Source organism: Pelmatolapia mariae, linkage group LG9 (genome assembly GCF_036321145.2).
Source record: "Pelmatolapia mariae isolate MD_Pm_ZW linkage group LG9, Pm_UMD_F_2, whole genome shotgun sequence".
Classification (NCBI taxonomy): Eukaryota; Metazoa; Chordata; class Actinopteri; order Cichliformes; family Cichlidae; genus Pelmatolapia; species Pelmatolapia mariae.
In genome coordinates this window covers 15,616,799-15,637,404 of record NC_086235.1, presented here as the reverse complement: position 1 = coordinate 15,637,404, position 20,606 = coordinate 15,616,799, and the positions used below count along the sequence as shown (strand labels likewise).

General features: G+C 41.1%; 1 protein-coding gene across 5 annotated transcripts in view; it reads left to right on the top strand.

The window, feature by feature from the left end:
• Positions 1-19,114, top strand: part of smarcd3b (SWI/SNF related, matrix associated, actin dependent regulator of chromatin, subfamily d, member 3b) — a 62,901-nt gene extending 43,787 nt beyond the window's left edge. For 3 of the 5 annotated variants that reach the window (XM_063483711.1, XM_063483713.1, XM_063483709.1), the window contains 10 exons: positions 1,340-1,462; positions 1,579-1,704; positions 2,384-2,479; positions 9,946-10,047; positions 10,339-10,500; positions 12,004-12,101; positions 12,609-12,744; positions 15,777-15,899; positions 16,326-16,427; positions 16,521-19,114. In XM_063483711.1, coding sequence (XP_063339781.1) covers positions 1,340-1,462; positions 1,579-1,704; positions 2,384-2,479; positions 9,946-10,047; positions 10,339-10,500; positions 12,004-12,101; positions 12,609-12,744; positions 15,777-15,899; positions 16,326-16,427; positions 16,521-16,574 — 1,122 coding nt within the window. In that variant the 3' untranslated portion in view covers positions 16,575-19,114. The remainder of the gene's footprint in view (positions 1-1,339; positions 1,463-1,578; positions 1,705-2,383; positions 2,480-9,945; positions 10,048-10,338; positions 10,501-12,003; positions 12,102-12,608; positions 12,745-15,776; positions 15,900-16,325; positions 16,428-16,520) is intronic. The other 2 variants (XM_063483714.1, XM_063483710.1) reach the window with 1 other exon arrangement.
• The last annotated feature ends 1,492 nt before the right edge of the window (positions 19,115-20,606 follow it).

Sequence of the window (20,606 nt, the reverse complement as noted above, 5' to 3'; positions counted from 1 at the left end):
GGCTGCACGGCCTGCATCTAATTTTGATCCCCTGGTGTCACGAGGCTGGTGTGGACCACCACGATAATGAGGGACTGTGGAGCAGTGGTGGAGCGCATTCAGGATAGTTGCGCTTTGTTTGAATATTTCATTGTCATGCCACTCCTCAATTCAAATTCAGTGGGGATAATGAACTTCAGCTTCAGTTCGTTTGCAAAAGAAAGGTTTTTGTTTACAAAACATATTAAGTACTCTAAGAAATACCAACTTTATGTACAAATACAGTCAGATAATAAACATTTCTACTTGCTAATTTTAATATAAAAGAGCCCTATAGTGCAAAAACCTTTTAAAAATGTAAAAAAAAAATTAAATAATTTAGAGGTTCAGACAGTTAGGATGTGGGCCAAATTTAACATCATCACTCAAGGTGCTGTGATATTCAAAGTTCAGACCTCAACCTGCCTGAAATGTCCTGGAGCGATGCTAAGAGAGCTGTGGATAAACAAATGCCCGCAAACCTCATTAAAATGAAGCAACACTGTAAAGAGGAGTGGCCCAAAATTCAACCACAAGGATATGATGGACTGATAATGTTATATAGAAAACAGTTACTTCAAGTTATCGCTGCATTGGTTCTACAAGATACTGACTCATGGGATGTATTTAGTTTTTCACACATTGCTTCTCCATTTTGGGTTTTGTTAAATAAATAATTAAATGGTATCACAAGTCATGTGTTGGTCATCTAAGGTTGTATTTATTTAATCTTAAGAACTGATAAAGACCAGATGATTTTGATTATGTCCTGATACTTAAATTCTTAGAATGACCGTGCATTAGCGTTAGCTGCAAGTGAGCTGAATCTCTTAGCTAACTAGCTTCAGTGCATTATTGCTGTTTTTCATAATCTGGTAACTTTATTTCTTTTCCAACTATTCTTATCTTCATTTGTGTTTTTTATCACTTTATATGATAAGCTGCAGTATTGTTTTACGCTAGCAGTTAGCTGTGTTATCTGGAGGCTTTCTTTATAGTTCTCATTTTTGTAGTATTGTTTTATGCTAGCAGTTAGCCAAATAGCCATATTTTTTGCAAGCCCCCATCTTTTAAAGTTAGAGTGGAATAAGATGGGGTTTTTTCTCCAACCTTAAAGCTGCTTAAAGGTTAAATTACAGGATACTGAATGTAAGGGGCTAAAGTAGACAGTAGACCCCCTACCAGCACCCGCACCAGAATAGACAGCTTATCAGCTTAAGTTCTTTAGTGCTATTTAGATATGCAAAGAAAATCTGACTTCTTAATCCAGGGTGTGAAACATTATCTGATTTTAACCTAAGCCTGTCCTCCCTCTGAGCAGATCCGTGAGCTGGTCCCTGAGTCTCAGGCCTACATGGACCTGCTTGCATTTGAGCGCAAGCTGGACCAGACCATCATGCGCAAACGCGTGGACATCCAGGAGGCCCTGAAGAGGCCGATGAAGGTATCGAAAAGAAATCAGGACTCGGGAGAAACAAGAAAATGCTGTCTAAGGCTAGTTTTGCAAGAACAGACAGAGATCTCCCTTTAAACTGTGTTATTGTTATGCCCTTGTCCCAGCAGCAGAAGCGTAAACTGAGGCTTTACATTTCCAACACCTTCAACCCTGCCAGACCTGACGCAGATGACTCTGATGGCAGCATTGCGTCATGGGAACTGCGAGTAGAAGGGAAGTTGCTGGATGATGTGAGTTTGTTTTATTCATAGTCATGCATGGATTTAGTTTTAATACAGTCCTTTTTTTTTAAAAAGGAAAATAACTCAATACTAAGCTGTCACGGCTGGGTGTAGATGAATTCAGCATGAGTCAAATAACTGCTTGTCCTCTAAAATAATAACACATCTAAATCATCCCGGTTGGTATTAAAGTGTGCCGCTCTTTGATCTCGGAGCTGCTCTCGGTCGTCTTCGGCCCAGTAATGATGCGCTCAAACGACTACGGACAGAAAAGTATCGTCTGGCTCAGAATATGAAATGAACGACTGATGTTGAGAAGAGCGTCTTGAGGGACCGCGAGTGTCTTAAAAGCAGAAAGATTTTGCATTTTTCTTGTGCTGCGAGCTTGACTGCAAAAAGCTCTGATGTTCTCAGAGCAGCGGCACAAAGCATTTAGGTTTCACAGACCACAAATATTTCTGGTTGAGCTCGGAGGAAGTGGACTCTGAGAATGTCTTGCGTCTTTTTTCTTTTTTTTCTGATCTCACCCCGCCTCTCGTGGGTTTTTGATGAGTAATGTTGCTATAAGCAAAGACATGGCAACAGTAGTTTGCGTTTGTGAATCTGCTTATGAGTGTTTCATGCATGTGTGTGACTGATTATGAGTCTTAACTGACGTCTTTCTGATTGCTATCTGTTTGCTCTGCAGCCGGGGAAGCAGAAGAAGAAATTCTCTTCGTTTTTCAAGAGCCTGGTGATCGAGCTGGATAAAGACCTGTACGGTCCCGACAACCACCTGGTCGAGGTCAGCTCAAAACACAGAGGAGGAACCACGCACTCACCTGCAGAATTTGCATTGATCTCACAAATCATCCGTGATTTTTCAGATCAATAAATGGATGAACAGCAGCTTTAATTTTACACTTTTACCTGCACAAAACATGAAAGTAAAAACACACTTTTTGCTCTACTGCAGTGGATGTAACAGATGTTCACCTTCAAAAGGGTCCCCAGTGCCTTTCAAGTGCAAAATACTCAACCTTGCAAACCTGAAAGCTGATTTTCTAAAAGTGTGTGGTGTTCGCTTTCGTGTAGAAGTTCACCCTGAAATCACATATACGTGTTTTCCTTTGGCTTGTATCGAAATGTATCCACCTGCATGGTTTTGGTGTGAGTTTTGTAGTCATATCGAGCTTCACTTAAATATAATGAAACTAGATCTTACTCACCTTGTGGTCATCAAATCACCTAAAAAGTCTATTAGAAAAACTCAGAGTCAGTGCCGGTTTCCAGAAATCACCAGGCAGCGCTCACGGTAACATCGCTGTACCGGTAACATTGTAAAACATATATTAATAATGATAAAATAAACATGGTTACACCTTTATTATTATTATGATTTTTATGTGTTTTTTGTAATCACAGGTAGTATTAGTGTCTATTTCAGTGAACTCGAGAGCGAGGTCAGAGGTCAAGTCTGCATGTTGAAGTATCCTTGGCTAGGATACTGAACCCTGAGGCTACGTCCACACTAATACATTTTCGTTTGAAAACGCATCTTTTTCTCTCCGTTTTGGCCGTCCGTCCACACTGAGACGGTGTTTTCGGTCAAGGAAAATGCAGCGTTTTGAAAACGCTCTCCAAAGCGGATACATTTGAAAACGCCGTTTTCGTGTCGCGGTGTGGACAGCAAACCCGGAGCCGTTTCGAAAACTATGACACATTTTAGTCATGTGATGCAGTCATGTGACCAATTAAACTAAGATAGCGAGGGGCATTATAAACGGCAGACAGAAATGAGGCAGGTGGAATCGTCTTGCGTTTCACGCATGCGCAGTACTGGAACGTAAGCGTTTTCGGACGTTTAAATGTGGATGCACAACTCTGTGAAAACGACTGAAAACGATAGTGTGGACGCGGAGCGTTTTCAGACGAACACCCAGAAGTTGTTATATTAATGTGTTACACGATTTAGAAAGTTATACAAATGGAATATTTGTTACAAAAAGGAGATAAATGTGTAAAAATGTAACAAAGGCTGTGAAGCAGGTCTTTATGTCTCCGTCCTTGTGACATCAGGGCTGAAACACATGCTGGAGAAAGTGTCTCTGTGCCTGCCTACGAAAGTGTTGCAGAGTTTGTGTGGGAACATTACTGCTGCTGAGTTTTTAAAATACGTTTTTCTGGCACTTTTAAACCACAAGGTAGCGGGCTTTTAGTTCCATTATATTCAAGACAAGGCAGACTTTTCTGCAGCGTAGTGGCTGAACCAAATAATGGACTGAAAACTGGATTTAAAGGTACACAGGATAAAATTCCACGTCTCGGTTTTGTTGATCAGGGTTGCGGTTGCACAGAGGGTCCGAAAAAAATTCAGCAAAGGAGAAAACAGAGGTCAGCGTGCACAACAGAATCACTGAAACTTTAAAGCTTGAGCTGTAAGGTTATGCATACATTCGCTGAGTAATTAGCTGATGGGACACAGGAAGGAAGGAGCAGCAATAAAACAAGAAAAGGAATTTCAAAATAAAGCAGGAAATTAAATTGGTATATAGGTACTTTATTCATGCCACTTTTTTGTCTACAGAAGCAGGATAAAGAATAAAAATTGTGCAGTCTAGAATACTTTTTAAACAACATATTTAAAGTAAAAGTGCCAGAAGCTCAGTGTGAGGGCCTTATACCGTGAGAGAGTGCAAAAAATGAAAACATAAAACAGTGATTAAAAAACAGAAAATAAAAATGAAGACAAAGATGAATACATGATATGTGTGTGGAGGTATCTCCAAAGCTATCGAAGCATATTTCCTCAACGGAAAAACACATTTTTGTGCCATCTGTAAGTGTAAATTTCTGGTTAAGTATCTCAAAATTTCAACGTACTAATTCAAACTTACAGGGAAAGAAGTTGAAAATTTGACTTATAAAGAAGACGCCTGAACATTTTGACTCATAGATGGGGAAAAAGTATTTTTCAGTGGAGGAAACAAGCTTCCAGACCAATGCTGAGCACCAAAACAGTAAAGACAAACAAACGGCAGAAAAGGCCAGAAGAAAAATGTGCACATATGATTTTGGACTAAAACGGCTCCTTTAAGAAAAGCCACTGTTCTTGCTCCCACATCGGCCAGACACAGTTCAGTTTTGCACATCTATCTCCCTGGAAATGCAAGTAATTTTCCTAACTTTTAAATTTTAAAAGTATTTGCCATGCAAAGATCTACAAGTTTTGCATGCTTTGCTTGATGTTAACACTACCTGCAGCATTACACACAACCTCCACACACACAGTCCTTACACTTTGAAACGGTCTGTCCCTGCAGCCTGATTTATGGAGTGCATGTGTGCAGCCGCTCTCTGTGGCAGACCAGTTGGATGTTGAACGAATTCGCTTCCTGTCTTAGCTGTTGTTTCTCGCACCCCTTGGCAGACAATGTGTCACTTAAAACACACAAAAACGAGCATAAGTGCTTCTCTTCGAATGTGTGTGAAGAGTAATTGCAGTCCTTAAAAACGTATGCACTGTTTCGCCGCTGTTACTCGCTGCGTTCAGGTGACCTGCAGCTGACCAAGTAGCTTGTTACCAAAAAGGGGCTTTAAGAAGCCGTTTTAGCTTTTTACCCCCAAATAGCACAGCAAGCATCTGTTTATAGCCACAAGGACAACAATAACAGACATATAATGTACTGACACTTTAAATAAATCCTGCAGATTTTAAACTGATTGATTAATTCAATTTGAGCGATGTAATCTGGATAAATGGCAGCAAATCCAAACCAGAAGAAGATATCTGATAACATCTGCTGTGAAAACGTTCTATTAACTGAACCTCCTCAGTCTGGCCTAATACACTCCTTTCTGCTGGATGCTGTTTGACATGTCATAGCAGGGTAAGCACAGGTGTATGTGTTATTCACACACACTTTGAGTTATAAAAGGCTAACTAAAAATGTTGAGCACTGCTATAATGAATCTACGTCAAATGTGGCAGCTACCAAAAATAAACACCTGACCATGGCGGGTAACACTAGAGACCACAGTGTGTTGTGTGTCTCTACAAAACTTGTAGTAATAACTCAGCCCTGTGTAGTTATTACAAATCAATCAATCAGTTGGTCAATCGGTGTTGCCCACCTGACAATAACATCAATTTAATGATGAAATGCAAAATTTTACCTTTTTATGATGAAATTTTCCAAGTTAAAGGCCCTCGGAGTTCATAGCGCTGGGCTTAAAAGTCAGTGCTTTTAATTAGCTTCATTGCTTTCAGCATATTTGAGCCCTCATAACTTCATGAGTACAGACGATACAAAACAAACACAAAATCAGGGCTGAAAAAGACATTTATGCTTTTAAAAACCCACTCACAGTGTCACTATCCAAAAACAACAAAATCTTACTTTTGTTCACACAATTTGCACAGTTCTCACAATTTTCCTTCTACAACCAACTTTGTGCATCAGTACGGTGGGATACATCATAATTTCAATGCAAAACTGCACCGATTTAATGTCTATGATGGAGGAGTAGAATCAAGCATTGGTACCCTTGATGTTTGATCTGTTTTTACTGGAGAAAACTTCAAAATTTGCTTTCTGAGCAAACTTTAAAGGGTCATATGATCATGTGGGATAGGTGTCTGATCAATACGAGTGAAATCAAATTAAAGGATAGCAGGCTTTTCTTATAGCCATGATTCCTTGTGTGTCAAAATAATATTCTAATTCACACTCACAGTGAATTCGCTACACAGTGATTTGTAGCTTGGAGGGTTTTTTATTTTATAGGTTAAAGAGCGCCTCTAATAAAAACCTAATGATTTTTTGACTTTCTGTAATATAGTTAAGCTGTTAGTGAACCCAGCTCATTTACGTTCAGTAGCTGAAATGAAACCACACAGAATAAGATGGTCAGTTTGTACCTATGAGGCAACCAGGAAGTCAAGAAATAGTCCAGTGCACAAACCCTGAAAACCACAGCTCAGAGTTTCTTAGCTGCAGCGCAGTGTGTCGATAAGAAAACAGATTTGTTCAGCGTGCTGTCTGACAAATAAGCGTAAGCTTGGATTATGAACACAAACTTCTTTGGATCCTGTTTTCACAACCACCTGTAACAATAAATCACTTTTTTCATGTGTGCAGCACGTAAGACTTAATTTTAATTTCCTAATGTGGGAAAAATTCAGGGGTTTTTGTCCCTTAAAATGCAATGAAATGCATTCAAAGGATTCCACTAATTACCCCTTTGAAAGTGACGGCATTGGAAAGTCAATAAAATGCAACAAATGAGTTTTTCTTTATTCATTTTTTATTGATTTTTAAGTTGAAGATGTCCAAATGTGCACGTTCTTTAAATTATTGTGGTTTAGTAACAATGCAAATAGATAAATACTCCCTTGTAGCACATTTGTAAATGATGAAACTAGAGCCTAGTTTGCCCACCAGAGTGCCCTCTGGTGGGCAAACTGTGCAACATCAACACTCAAAACACTGTTGAAGGATGTTTCTCTCGTCTTTTTGGAATTTATGTTATAAATGCTGATACTGATATATCGGCAGTTGCCTAATATCGGCCTGCTGATATATCAGTCAGGGTGTAGATTAAATTTCCGATGAAACTCCACAAGGACTACAAGAAACCGTTGATTAATAATGATCCACACAGCGTTGTTGCCTCGGGCTAAATATGGAGAAGTTGCCAGCATCATTAAAGCAGCACATTTGATTGGCTGACAGGCCAGGTCACACCCCCAGGTGTGTGTGGCTACACTGAGTGGGGGTTTTCTCTATAGCCGAGAGGCTTGCTGGACGAGGGTTTGCGGTAAAAAGTGAGCGATTGCATTAGACGCTATATTTGTAGACAGTGAAGTAAAGATGGCAAACACTGCAAAAATTAGAAATCCAAATTAGAAATGGGCTTGGGTTTTTTTTGTGGTTGGCATCTTTGACCGACTTTTCATGTGCCGGACCACGTATCATTAGAACTGCTTGTTTTTACCTTTATAAGAGGCTTAATGTGAGAAAAGCATCAGTCTAACTCTTGGCAAGACAGCTAATTCAAAGCTGAGGCAGTTTTCTGAAGTGAACTCTAATGCCGTTTAATCTCCTCACCCAGTTTGGACAACATTCACAGCAGAACAAAGGAAGGTCTTTGCTGTCTTTTGAAGTGTCATCCATTAGTCTTGGAAGCTCCACTGATTTGTGTGAGGCTTTTGTATGCGTAGCAGAAATCATTGAACCTTCCCCGTTCAGCCGTGCAGTCAGGGTCAGTGACAACCTCTTGGTCGTGCAGTCCAGAGATGTTCAGTGAAAATTTTTATCTTGTCACGTCTGGTTAAATCTCGAGGTACAATAACCCCAGCTGACCTGCTGCTTTTCATATTCCCGTTGGGTACATTCAAACTAAAACAGAGTGGCAGAGTGGATTGCCCTTTCTCTTCTTCTTTTCTGTAACAGCAGAAAGGAGATGGGTTTTTAAAATTTCCAACACACAAGGTTGTTTAAACATGCGAGAGCCGGAGAAAACAACTGCTTACTTATTAAAAACAACCATTAGCTGCCCTTCACTTTGTGTCCTCACATAATGTGCCGACTTAAAAGAAAACACTTCAGGACTTTCAAAGTGAAAATTATGACTTCTCAAGGTTCCTCTTTTTAAGAGGGTGTTTTACCCAGGCGCCCAGGTGCTTCTCTTTGAATGACTTTCCATCAAAAGAATTTTGTTTCTACCTTGAGGTACAATAAGCACCTAATGTGTTCTGAATCAGCCATTGGTTGCAGGAAAACATCACTTTGGATTGCTTGGCTGGGTACTGCAAGACTGAGTGTTAAAGTGTTTTTCTTTTCCCTTTCTGAGTGGTTAAAGTAAAACAGAGATGTAAATATCATCAGAGGTTAGATGCTGAAGAGCTTCTGAAATGCAAAAACGACTTAAAGACAGAATAATATTGGGATAGTTGCATGTGACCAGGTGCTTATTGAATTTTTCTGCTAGTGATAGATGTTACTATGTCTCCAGAGGTTGATAATATTCACCCTTTCTGTCTGTCTCAGCAGCTTGTGCGTGGTTAGTTTGCAGATATTTAAGCTAACCCACTAACCTACTAAGTTAGTGCTTCTGTTTAAAAACAAAAAACGTGCTGTTAGATGACCTAAAAACTGAAAACATCCTTGTTTTCTGCACATTTGCATTTGGGCCCCAATTGCATGCACCCACACAGGGCCGACAGCAGTTTTGCCCTTGGGGGCCCCGAAATGAGTTTTCTATGGGCAAACCCAGTGTGCACTACCCATAGAAAACTCATATGAGGCCCGTGTATGCTAGCCCATGTGGGACCCACGGCATAGCTTTGCCTTTTTGGAACCCCAAGAGGGAAATCTGTGGCCTGGCCAAAGAAAACCCTCCACTCCACTATCAGCGTCGATGAGTTGCAAAAAAAAAAAATTCACCTTTACCTTGTTGTGAGGGGGAAACTGTCTATAGAGGCCAAAAACGATAAACATGGAAACGTGTTTATTTCTTCTTCTGTGGCACAAGAAACTTTTGGAGACACCCTCAAGTGGTCACTAGCGGAACTGCAGTTTATGGCTCTTCAGTTTTCAGTTTTCACTAACCCACAAAATCATGACTGAGGATGTGGCTTACAAGAGCTGTGGCTCAGGTAGAGTATGTCTGCTAATCTGAGGGTTGGTGGTTCGGTCCTCAGCTCCTCTAGTAAAAGCCTCCGTGGGCAAGATACTGAACCCCAGGTTGCCCCTGATACATCCATCGGTATGTGCGTGTTACAGTAAAAGTGCTTAGGTGTAATTTTCATAACATTTAATTCATTTAAATAGATTTAAAGGTCATCAGGTGATCTCCAGCCTTACTGCAGCACAGCTCGTGTCCTCTCTTAAACCAAAGCCAACAAGATTCTTTCCACCGCTTCTCACAGCCATCCTTTAACGATTTTCATGAAATCTGGACCATTCCTTGGCATTGCACATGTTAGCCCACTTAATTCTTTTTTGAAAAGTATAAACTACATTATTTTCATTTCTTATGCCTACAAAAATCTGCTATTGTTATTTCAACTTCATGATGGCTCTATAGTAGAAGTCGGAGGAATACTTCAGTCGTCTGGTAGTTATGACCTTGTGTTGGGAAATATGTGTTATAATAGCTGAAAAAAGTGTGAAACGAGCATCAAATGAAGTAGAAAAATAACAAAATGATTAATAAACCAGCTGAGTTTGGTTTGGTCAAACTGTGGCCTTCTCTTTGCTCTTTCAGTGGCACCGCACGCCCACCACCCAGGAGACGGACGGCTTCCAGGTGAAGCGGCCAGGAGACGTGAGCGTGCGCTGCACTCTGCTGCTGATGCTGGAATACCAGGTGAGGGTGGCACGCCGTCTCGCTTCGATACCCATAAATAGTCCGTTACTACGCCGTGACTAATCCGTGCCTTGAAATCAGCTGTTGTAGTGACAACCTGCAGGCCTCACGTTGCCGATAAACACCGGCCTGCACAAACATTACAGTCCATTTAAGACGCCATTTAACCCTGACATCTGTTTCCAAGCCGGGGAAATACGATAAGGGTGAATGATGTGATGGAGCTGATGTAAAGCCTCTGATGTGGGCGGCTGTAGAAAGTGCTGTAATGTGATTATGTTGTCTCCGCAGCCTCCCCAGTTTAAGCTGGACCCTCGCCTGGCTCGCCTGCTCGGCATTCACACTCAGACTCGCTCCTGCATCATCCAGGCCCTCTGGCAGTACGTGAAGACCAACAAGCTGCAGGACTCACATGACAAGGAGTACATCAACTGTGACAAGTATTTCCAACAGGTGTGGACTCCCGGTGTTGCTGAAAATATGATTTCACCAGGGCAACATGAGCAGTGTGTATATAAACTCCACCAAAGCAGGAGTCTTATCTTACAGTTTTAAGGAAAGGGATTTGGATCAGCACCATAATTGAACTGCTTCCTCCTCTGCCTGCGCTCTCCTAGTTTCATGAAATCTGGCTCAGTAGCTTCTGGGTAGTCAAACAGCAGTGATCACATACCTCCACCTCAGCTCTCGCTTTGGCAGAGGAACAAATGAGCACTCCATATTTTTATTCTTAGATACTACGAAAGTAGCTTTTCCATGTGTTCCCCTTTCTCTGACATTATGTTTAGTGTTAGCTTTCATGTCTCTGTCATAGGTAGGGTTATTCTAGTTTGCTTTTAAAGCTAGTTTTCCTCATGTGTCTTATGTTGCTTTTACTTCCTGTTCCTGTTTTACTTCTGGTTTTCCTTTTTCCCCTTTTGTGGGATCATGTGTTTTCCAACCATGCATTCCTGCGCTTTGTTTTATGGTTTGGGCTTTTTTTCCAGTTGTTCTGGACTAACTCTAGACTTTGGATTTGTTGGTTCTTTTAATAAGGCTCATATTTAGTCTGTTCCATGACAGCTCTATGTCTGTCGGTGGAGTATCACGAGCTATGACATCATACAGAGCCAAGAGTAGAAAAAAGTAGTAGCTTTGTTGCAAAGTGGAAACATTTAGGAACCACAGCATTAACATCAGCACAAAAACTGTGTGCCGGGAGCTTCATGGCATAGGTTTCCCTGCCCTCTTCATAATATGTTCTACTTTTTTTTCTGGCAGCCTGATTTCAACTTAGTAACTCAACATTTCAAGTTACTTCCTCAATTTCATGTTATTTTCTTATAGGTTTGTAATAGTAACCCTGAATTTTCCCTTCTGGTTGGCATAAAACTTTCAAAACAAGGTTCCACACCTCCTAGGCCTAGATTATACTCCCTTATGGACACAGAAAGCTGGAGACCCAATGGCCGACTAATCAATCAATTAAGCTCCAGTGAAGGGAAATCTTATTGTTTCACCTCACCTACATATTTTGGACAACTCCGAGCTTCCAGCTTTGTGGGAACAGTTTGAGAAAGGTCCCTGTCTGTTCCAGCATCACTGAGATTGTGCACAAAGTCCAGAAAGGTGTGGTTGGATGAGTTTGGTGTAGAAATACTTGACTGGCCTGCACAGAGCCCACCTTTGAGATGAATTAGAATGGAGTCTGGAAGCCCGGCTCTCTGGTCCAACACCACTGTCTGACCTCACAAATGCTCTTCTGGATGAAATTTCCACCGGCTTCCTAAAAAAGTGGACATATGTACTGACAGATATAGCTGCAAAGGGGGCACCAATTTAGAGCAAGATGTCATAAATGTTCCTGTAGGTGTAATGTGTAGGTGGCCTAACGCTTTGGTCTGTCTCGTGTATGTCAGAAAATAAGGAAGAAGCATAACCGGTTCACTTTAAAAGGAAAGTTATTTTTATTTTTAGATTTTTGACTGCCCTCGGCTGAAGTTCTCTGAGATCCCTCAGCGCCTCACCAACCTCCTCCTGCCCCCTGACCCCATCGTCATCAACCACGTTATCAGGTAGATTTTCCCCCTTTAATGCACACAGAGGAGTCTCCTGTATGAAATATGCATCACAGAAGATAAATAACACAACCAAGTACTAACTGAGAAGCGTTTTTACACCAGGCTTTGCATATTTATTCTTGCATTAGTACAGGAAAGATGCTATTTAAAGAGATATTAAATTCAAATACCTTTATAGTATGAAAATGTGTTTACCTTGAAACCTTCTACTGGCTTTTTCATTATAAATAAATTAAGTACAGCATCATTTACCATTTTTTAAAAAAGAATATTTTAAGGCCAAACAATGTTGAACCATTACTGGGTGAGTTCACACCAGAGTAATGGGATGTGTGATGCAAGCTTATTATGGGAGGTTATTGTTTTCTACACAAAAGGAAACAAATAAGAAAATAAACTCTTAATTTGGGAAATGTGTTGAACGGACTTGAGGACTCCCAAGTGGATTTATTGAAAGCTTCCTCTTTTTAAAGATGTGTCTCACTTCACATTTTCTTTCAGCGTGGATCCCAACGACCAGAAGAAGACGGCCTGCTACGACATTGACGTGGAGGTGGACGACCCCCTGAAGAGCCAGATGAGCAGCTTCCTCCTCTCCACCGCCAACCAGCAGGAAATTGCCTCACTCGACAACAAGGTGAGATCACCATCGTCGCAGAATACTCTTTCTCTGTATAGCACACGTCTTCTTTCATGTTACACACTGTGTGGGTGAAGTTTGGGAATAATTGACTTTTAAGCTACATTATTCACAAAAAGAAAGGTTTTATTGTTGCAGTAGTTTGTTTGCTGTGGACTTCTCACCCAGCTGTGATAAACGCGAAGGCTGTTATTTATATTTCGCTGACAGATTTTAACTTTATAGCCGACATTGTTGTTGGAGCTGAGCAGGAAGGAAGGGTGGGACAAATAACCAGAAATACACGTGACAGAAAACACACTGAGAACATGTACTGCTGCTCGAGACCCAGGTTTCTTTGTCTTTTACAATGTTTTTTTCCAGCTTAAAGCCATTTTATATATTACTGTGCAAAAGCCTTGAGTCACCCCTCGTTTCCTTTATTTTGAAAAATGAAAATTTGTGCAGGGATTTATTGAAATGTGCAAACACTTTTTTATTCCTACAGCTTCTTCTTTTGTCCTCCACTTGTCCAGTTTCTTACATTTTCTTTAAGTTTTCAGCTAATCCTATTTTATGCCTGTCAAACTGTGGTATCTCTGGCATTTTCATAGATGCAGCTCAAGAAATGGAAACAAAATATGTCCTTTTATGACAAGCCGCTAATTTAAAATGGACTCTTTGCTCAGTTGTCTGTTATGGGTAGACACAACATTAGTAAATTTTGGTGCCTTTTTGTGCTTGAATGGTTCATAAGTTGGTGTTAAGTGGCTGAACGAGGGAAAGAAATTCCTATGAAAAAGCTCAGGTACAAGAACTGGACTGAAACTGGGTGAAAAGGCACTAAATGCCCGAAGAAAAACCTTTGAAAGACCTGAAAGCTGGAGAGCTTTTCCTCGAGACTACTTTAAAAATTATAAGAAAGTCTGGCTCCTTAGAAGTAAAGTACCAAGAAATTATAGGTGAGTCAAGTCTTTTGCACAGTTGTTGTATCTTAATAATAGCAGAGAACCTATTTCTGAACTTCTGAGAATACTCTTGATACTGCATGATGCAAGTCTTGCAAACGGCATTTCCATTAACACAGTTGATTTCTTGTGTTCAAGCTTCCTCCCACAGTCCAAACGCATACTTTAGGTTAAATGATATTTCTAAACTGGCCGTGTGGATTGGTCACCTGTCCACGGTGTATCTAACTTCCTGCTCGGTGACAGCTGTTACAATACTCTCCCGCTCCTCAGCGACCCTGAAACAGACAAGCTGTTAATGAGATGGATGGATGGGTGGATAGATGGATCAATTTCAGTGTTCACCTAATTAAATTCGCCATTTTTCTAATACCAAATAGAATGTCAGAAGACATACCAGTGAGAGAATTATCAAATACAGGCCCGAGTCGGCACGAGTTGGTATGTTTTTATGTAAAATAATCAATTAAAGTGACCTGTAAAAGCACTGAAGGATGGATAATCATGAATAATGAGTTAACTCCCTGGTGTCACATGCTTCTGTAGCAGGAAGAAAATATAAATATTTACGAGCTTGATATTAAAATTCAACACTTTTATCAACATTTAAAACCTGCTTTGTTTTCTGCAGATCTGCAGGTTTAAAGCTCAGAAAGTGAATACCTGTCATAAAGCAGCAGATAACTACAGAGTTATGGTTCTCATTTTACCTTACTTAACATTTTCACCTTTAAAGCGTAAAATTACTCTCATGTTTGTCTGTGATGGCTCGAAAGCTAACCATAACTCCAAACATAGGCAACAATAAATTTGGGGAAACGAATAGAAAAACCATTCCCACTGACACACATCAAAAACTACTCACGTTTCCCCAAAAAGTTCGAAAAGATGGATGAAGCTTCTGGGTGTGAAAAGTGAAGGTGCTTAAATCTTCATTCTTCCTAATGAGCAGCAGGGGGCGACTCCTCTGGCTGCACAAAAATAGTCAAATTGCAGAGAAGTCAGTGTTATTTCCCACTTGATCTGTGGTCTCAGTAAACACCTTCCACACAAGTTCATGGGCTCAATCGCAGGTTGCAGACCAGATTGAACTTGGTGTGGTTTTATTTTGAAAAACTACGGTCCTCGTCAGAGTGAAACGACGGCTAACTTGGGACCCTGTGAGTCCAGAGCGTACAGTGTTCGCAAAGATGGTTAACGCTAGGAACACTCAACTTGAGACTTAACAAATGAACACTACCTCCTTTATATACAGTCTGTATTTTTTCTTACATCAGGAGCCAAAAATCTCCTCCTTAGTAGCACCTTTATACACCAAAGTACCTTTAAACTCACCAGAAATTTGGTTAAAATAGTGAATTTTAAAAAGATAAGAAAATGTGTAACATCCTAACATCCTTTATCAGTTGTTTAGATTTCCTCGGTTTTATATTTGATCAATAAAATTCAAGAAAACTTGCAATACAAGAGAATACCTGTCAGCATGTCAGGAGTCAGTTGAGGCAGGTCAGTGAAAATTTACCCTACTCGCTTTTCCAGGTGGGCTAGACTTCGGGATCTTTATATGCAGAGCCTGCCACGACAGAAACAAATGCTGGGACTTTTTCCCTCCCGCTCTTTGTCATGGTCAGATTTTTTTTTCTCAGGCAAACTTATTTGTTCTCAACTTTCCCCCACATTGTATGGTCCTTCACATTTATTCCCAGGACTTTGCTGTCATCTGTGAGTTCTTACGACGAGGGGATGATAAATCACTGAAAAATTCAAAAATTGCGACAAAAAAAGTAGCCAGAAACACACAGGAGGAATCGACTGAATAAGCCAATCACAGTAGAGTACAGGCTCTATAACATTTCCAGATTTGACACAGAAGTTTAAGTCTGCTGTTAGCCTCTGTGCTGCTGAGGTCGGCAGCTTCGGATCAGAAGTCTCCGTCCTCCTCCCACTGTTAGATAAAGTCAGTTTTCCTGAGATATTTTGCTTTTCCTGCTAGATATTGTATCATTTTCACAGGATAATTGCAGCGTCAAATGAACAAACCGTAACAGCGCTGTGACGTGTGATGTGTGTGTTTCCGTTCAGATCCATGAGACCATCGAGTCCATCAACCAGCTGAAGATCCAGAGGGACTTCATGCTGAGTTTCTCCAGAGATCCCAAGGGCTACATCCAGGACTGGCTCAAATCCCAGAGCCGAGACTTTAAGGTTGCACACTTCTTTTTATATCTATCAAGCCTGCATGTTAGCCGACAGACATCCTGTGGCTGTTGAATGAAAGTGGAAAATAAAAAGCAGAAGGAGAATTCATTAATGTAAATTAAAGAAACTAAAGGGGGCGGGGGGTCATTTAATAGTGATGATTTCTCTTTGGCTGACATTTTAATTGCACTAATGGGTATTCATTTGCTTTATTCAATTAATAACTATAATTACTGTTTAGCAATAAATGCACAAACTAAAAGCCCAAACCCAGCTGGAGTGCCCTCAAGGCTTCAGTTTGGCAGTTTTTGAGATGAACTATCGGGGGAACAACCGGATCGATCGCTGCCCGCTGCAGACTACATAGATTATTTTGTTAATTAATGCTAAAAATAGACCTGCTTGTAACGGCTTCGTCGTCTCTGGCCGCAGTTAATGACAGATGTGGTGGGGAACCCTGAAGAGGAGCGGAGGGCGGCGTTCTACCACGAACCCTGGTCCCAGGAGGCCGTCAGCCGCTATTTCTACTGCAAGGTGACTTGCGGACACCTTTACCTGCAAGCTCTGCTTCCATATGTTCGCATGACAGCAGTCAGATTTACCTCCTTCTGCTCTTCCCCGTTACAGATCCAGCAGAGGAGACAGGAGCTGGAACAGGCCTTAGCGGTCCGCAACACCTAAACAAAAGAGGCCCTCCTGGATTCCTGAGTCTGATTTCAGAGCCGCTCCTGTGTGTGTGTGTGTGTGTGTGTGTGTGTGTGTGTGTGTGTGTGTGTGTGTGTGTGTGTGTGTGTGTGTATGTGTGTGTGTGTGAGGTCATTGCTGATGTCTGGTGATTCCTTAAACCTCTACAGTCTAAAGGAGGCTTCATCTCAGAGGTGACTAATCAATTTCATAGCTGTGTTTTGAAGTTAAATCAGAGGAGGGGTTCACCAGACAGCAGCAGCGTACTGTGGTCGCCCATCTCCTCCACGTCCCGTTTTAGCGCAGGACTGCGAAGGCATCGCGGTTGAAAGCGTGGATTCAGCCCCTCGGAGGTCGACGCCAGTTTCCGCTCTGTAAATAAACGTCACTAGAAAAGCTCCCTCTCGACCAGCTGCTCGCACGCCACTGTGTTTTCGGATTCTCGTCTCAAGACTGTGCAGTGACAAACGCTCATGATGTAACCCGCTGACACAGTCAGACCCCCGCGGCTACTCTGGATGAGTCTTTATTTTGTTTTTGTATTCTTTTTGGAGAGAGTGCTTTTCCTTTGTCCTCGTTAGGGGGAGAGCGTGCTTGAATTGCCGATTAATTACACCAGCAAAGTCGCGACGACAGCGTGACGCACCGGGTGGTTGCACAGGATGCTGCGTGTAAACCAGAGGTGTGGATAGAAAAAAAAAAGAATAGAAAAAAAAGACTTCTTTTTACAGTAAATTAACCAAACTGAAGTATTATGACGTTATCAGCTCCATCTGTTTATACTGTAGTAAGAATAAGTGTTTCAATGAAGGGAAAAAAAACAAACAGTATTGATCCTGAACATAATAATCATAGAGAAACAGATATGCCTCTAAATGTTCTGTCACTCACTGCCTCTTTGTCGCGTCGTACTTTTTGCCCGTTAGCGTCCCGAAGGTTTTACCAAAGGTTGCAGCGAAGAGAGAGAGCGATCACTGAAACAGACGTTGGCAAAATCCCAGACCTGGGTTTAACAGAAACGACTGAATAAATCCAAACACGCCAGAGTATTTAAAAAAAAGTGCTCCCAAAAGCTTTCCTTAACTCTTGAACTCTTGCATCAGTGAACTTTTAAGCTCAGGTCTGTAGATTTTTGTCTATTTCTGCATTTTTTTTATGTTACAAACACACGCATTAAAAGAAAAAAGAGAGGAATGAATTTCTTTTTTACAGATGTGAATGTAAATATGTTTTTTTTTCCTTCCCCTTAAGAGGGCCAGCTGTACAGTATACGACAGACTATCTGTGTGTGCGCGTGTGTGTGAGCGTGTGTTTGTTTTGGAGGATTTCGGGAGGGGGTGTTGCAGTATGGGAGCTCCATGAGTTTTGAGTTAGTAGGGCAGGAATGTTACTGTTCTTCTGTGTACTATCTTGGGTTCGGGGTGATTTATTTTAGGTCCATCCCGTGTGCATCGTGGGAGCTGGAAGCTGCAACAGAGAGAGAGCCCTCCCTCGCTCTGAGTCTCAGTAGCTGTAACTCGTGATATAATCTGCACCGTTCTCATGTTACACCTGTTTTGTTTTTGTTTTTTTTAAATGACACTTGAGTTGTATGTATATGTTGTAATGTCAGGATGGAGGATTTTCTTCTCTGCAGTTTCTAGATTGGGTGGGCTAGTGGGTGGAGGGGGGGGGAATTTCTTTGCACTGTGCTGTAACTCTTTGTCGGGACTCTCTTCGTCACGGTTGAGACCCCTTTTATCATCCCAGCGTACTCAAAAAGGCGATTGGACGATTTCACGACGACCTATGCATGCTTCATGGACGTTCACTATCACACTTTGCGAGACGGTCTGTGTAAATATGAAAAGCTGGCATACCAGCGTGAGTGTGAGTGTGTGTGTGTGACGAGAGCGAGACCTGTCACATTTGTTGAAATGCCTTCTGAAAACCTTTTTTGCCAAAAAAAAAAACTACAAAAAAATCCAACATACCCTACCAGCAACTAACTGTAGGTGTGACTTTTCTGAGCGTGTTTTTGTTACTAGGACTAAATTATATTAACTGCACTCTTTAGAGGAGAAAAAGTAGTCATAGGTAGTATTTCGGTCCTGTGTCTGACCCAGTGATTTTTTTTTAATTTTATTATTATGATTTTGTTTTTCTTTGTGTGGATGGCCGAGGCCTTCATGTTGCTGTTCACTAGCACCCTCTTGTGGAGGAATCTACGAGCTGCAGCTCCTCGGCTTCGAGCGGTGTCTGATAAAAGTGTTAACAAACTGCTGTGTCTTCTGTCACTAAACCCTGGTGTACTGTTGACATGTCTGTCTCGATCCGTGCATGTGTTCCCGAAGAGCGGGAGCTGCTCTTTTTCTCTGTTTACACTGTTGTCAGAGGGTCGCCGACAGGAAGGTTATAGTATACATAATGCTGTATATCTGTAAAGAGCAAAACTTGTTTGGTGATTACATACTACAGAAAAAAAAGGGAAAACAGCTGTGACACTGCGAGACAGCCTGGATGTAAATAAAGAAGCGCTTGCCAAAGTTTGTAAATGACATGAGATCTAATGTGTCTTTTTTTTTTACAACTTCATTCACACTCAGTTGACAGTTAACCTAACATGGATGTCTTTGGACTGAAGGAGGAAGACAGAGTACCAGGAGAGCAGGGAAACTCCACACTGAAAGGTGAAAGGTGCTGGAAACATTCCTCAGAGATTTTGGTCCATGGTTACACGACAGCATCACACAGGTGCTGCACAGCCATGATCAGAATCTCCTGTCCCCACCACATCCCTGATCTGGTGACTGGAGCTCATTTGAGTGCAGTGAAATAAAGGTTACTTAGTGAGATGAGTTTAGTATGTGACTCCATATAGCTCTCAGACTTTAGGGTTTTACTTAAACATTTAATTATAGAAATAGCTTTTTGGAGTTAGAAGAAAAGTCTTCAACTCTGTGGTCCATCTGCAGTTTTTTGGCTCAAAGATAAGTGAAACCCTATTGGTTACACTGCGTAGAAACTCAAAACCAGCTTTTACTATACAACATGATATTGTTGCATAGATATGAAACCAGTTTCCAAGTGTTTTATATTTACCCGTTTTTGTCTACAGTGTTTCATAGGATTGGATTGGTTGGATTGTCTCTGTGGGACTTGCAGAAGTTTTGCCATCTCACTTGTCACAAAGGGATTCATTCCTTAATTTGATTCCAACTTTTATTCTTATTTAACCAAATAACACTTTAACAAACATGTGCTGGTTTTAATAGTTTCACTGGGAGTGACCAGAAGTGACGGGATTAGAAAGAGTTATCATCAGAGGGACAGCTCAGAGTGACTGGTTTGGAGACAAAGGCTGAGATGCTTTGGGCATGTGGAGAGGAGGGATAGTGGATATATCAGAGAAAGAATGTTGAATATGGAGCTACCAGGTGGGAGGAAAAGAGGAAGACCACAGAGAAGGTTCATGGATGTAGTGAAAGGACATGGAGAGAGCTGGGGGCTACAGTGAGATGGAGGCAGAAGATCTGCTTTGGCGACTCCTAGAGGTAAACATCAGGAAGAAGATGATTAGGCAAAGAGTTTGTATAAAAGAGAAAACTTGCCTTTTAATCATCTGGACTTTCCTTGAACTTTAATCATTATTATTAAAAAGTATTATTTTAAAAACTAATGGATAAATATGAAGTGACGCAAAGCTGCCACAGCCTGGTGAGGAGGGATGTGACTACATGAAAAAGATGGGCTGAGAGGCAAAACAAAACGTTGCACTGTAGTCATTTTATTGGTGGGTAGAAGACCAAATTTCACCTGAAATTAAAATTTTATTAATTTCCCAGCTTGCAGTTGAAGAAACTGCCTGCAGCTGGGTTTGTGACTTTTTTTCCAATGATCGGGTTTAGCTGCTGAGTTATTTAAATGTAATTTTTGGCCCTTTGAGCAACTCAAGGTGAGTGCCATTAAGTTCTATTATATTCAAGAGAAGGCTGACATCTCTACAGGTGATACATCCAAAATGGAAAGAACTCTAAACTACAGGGCAGA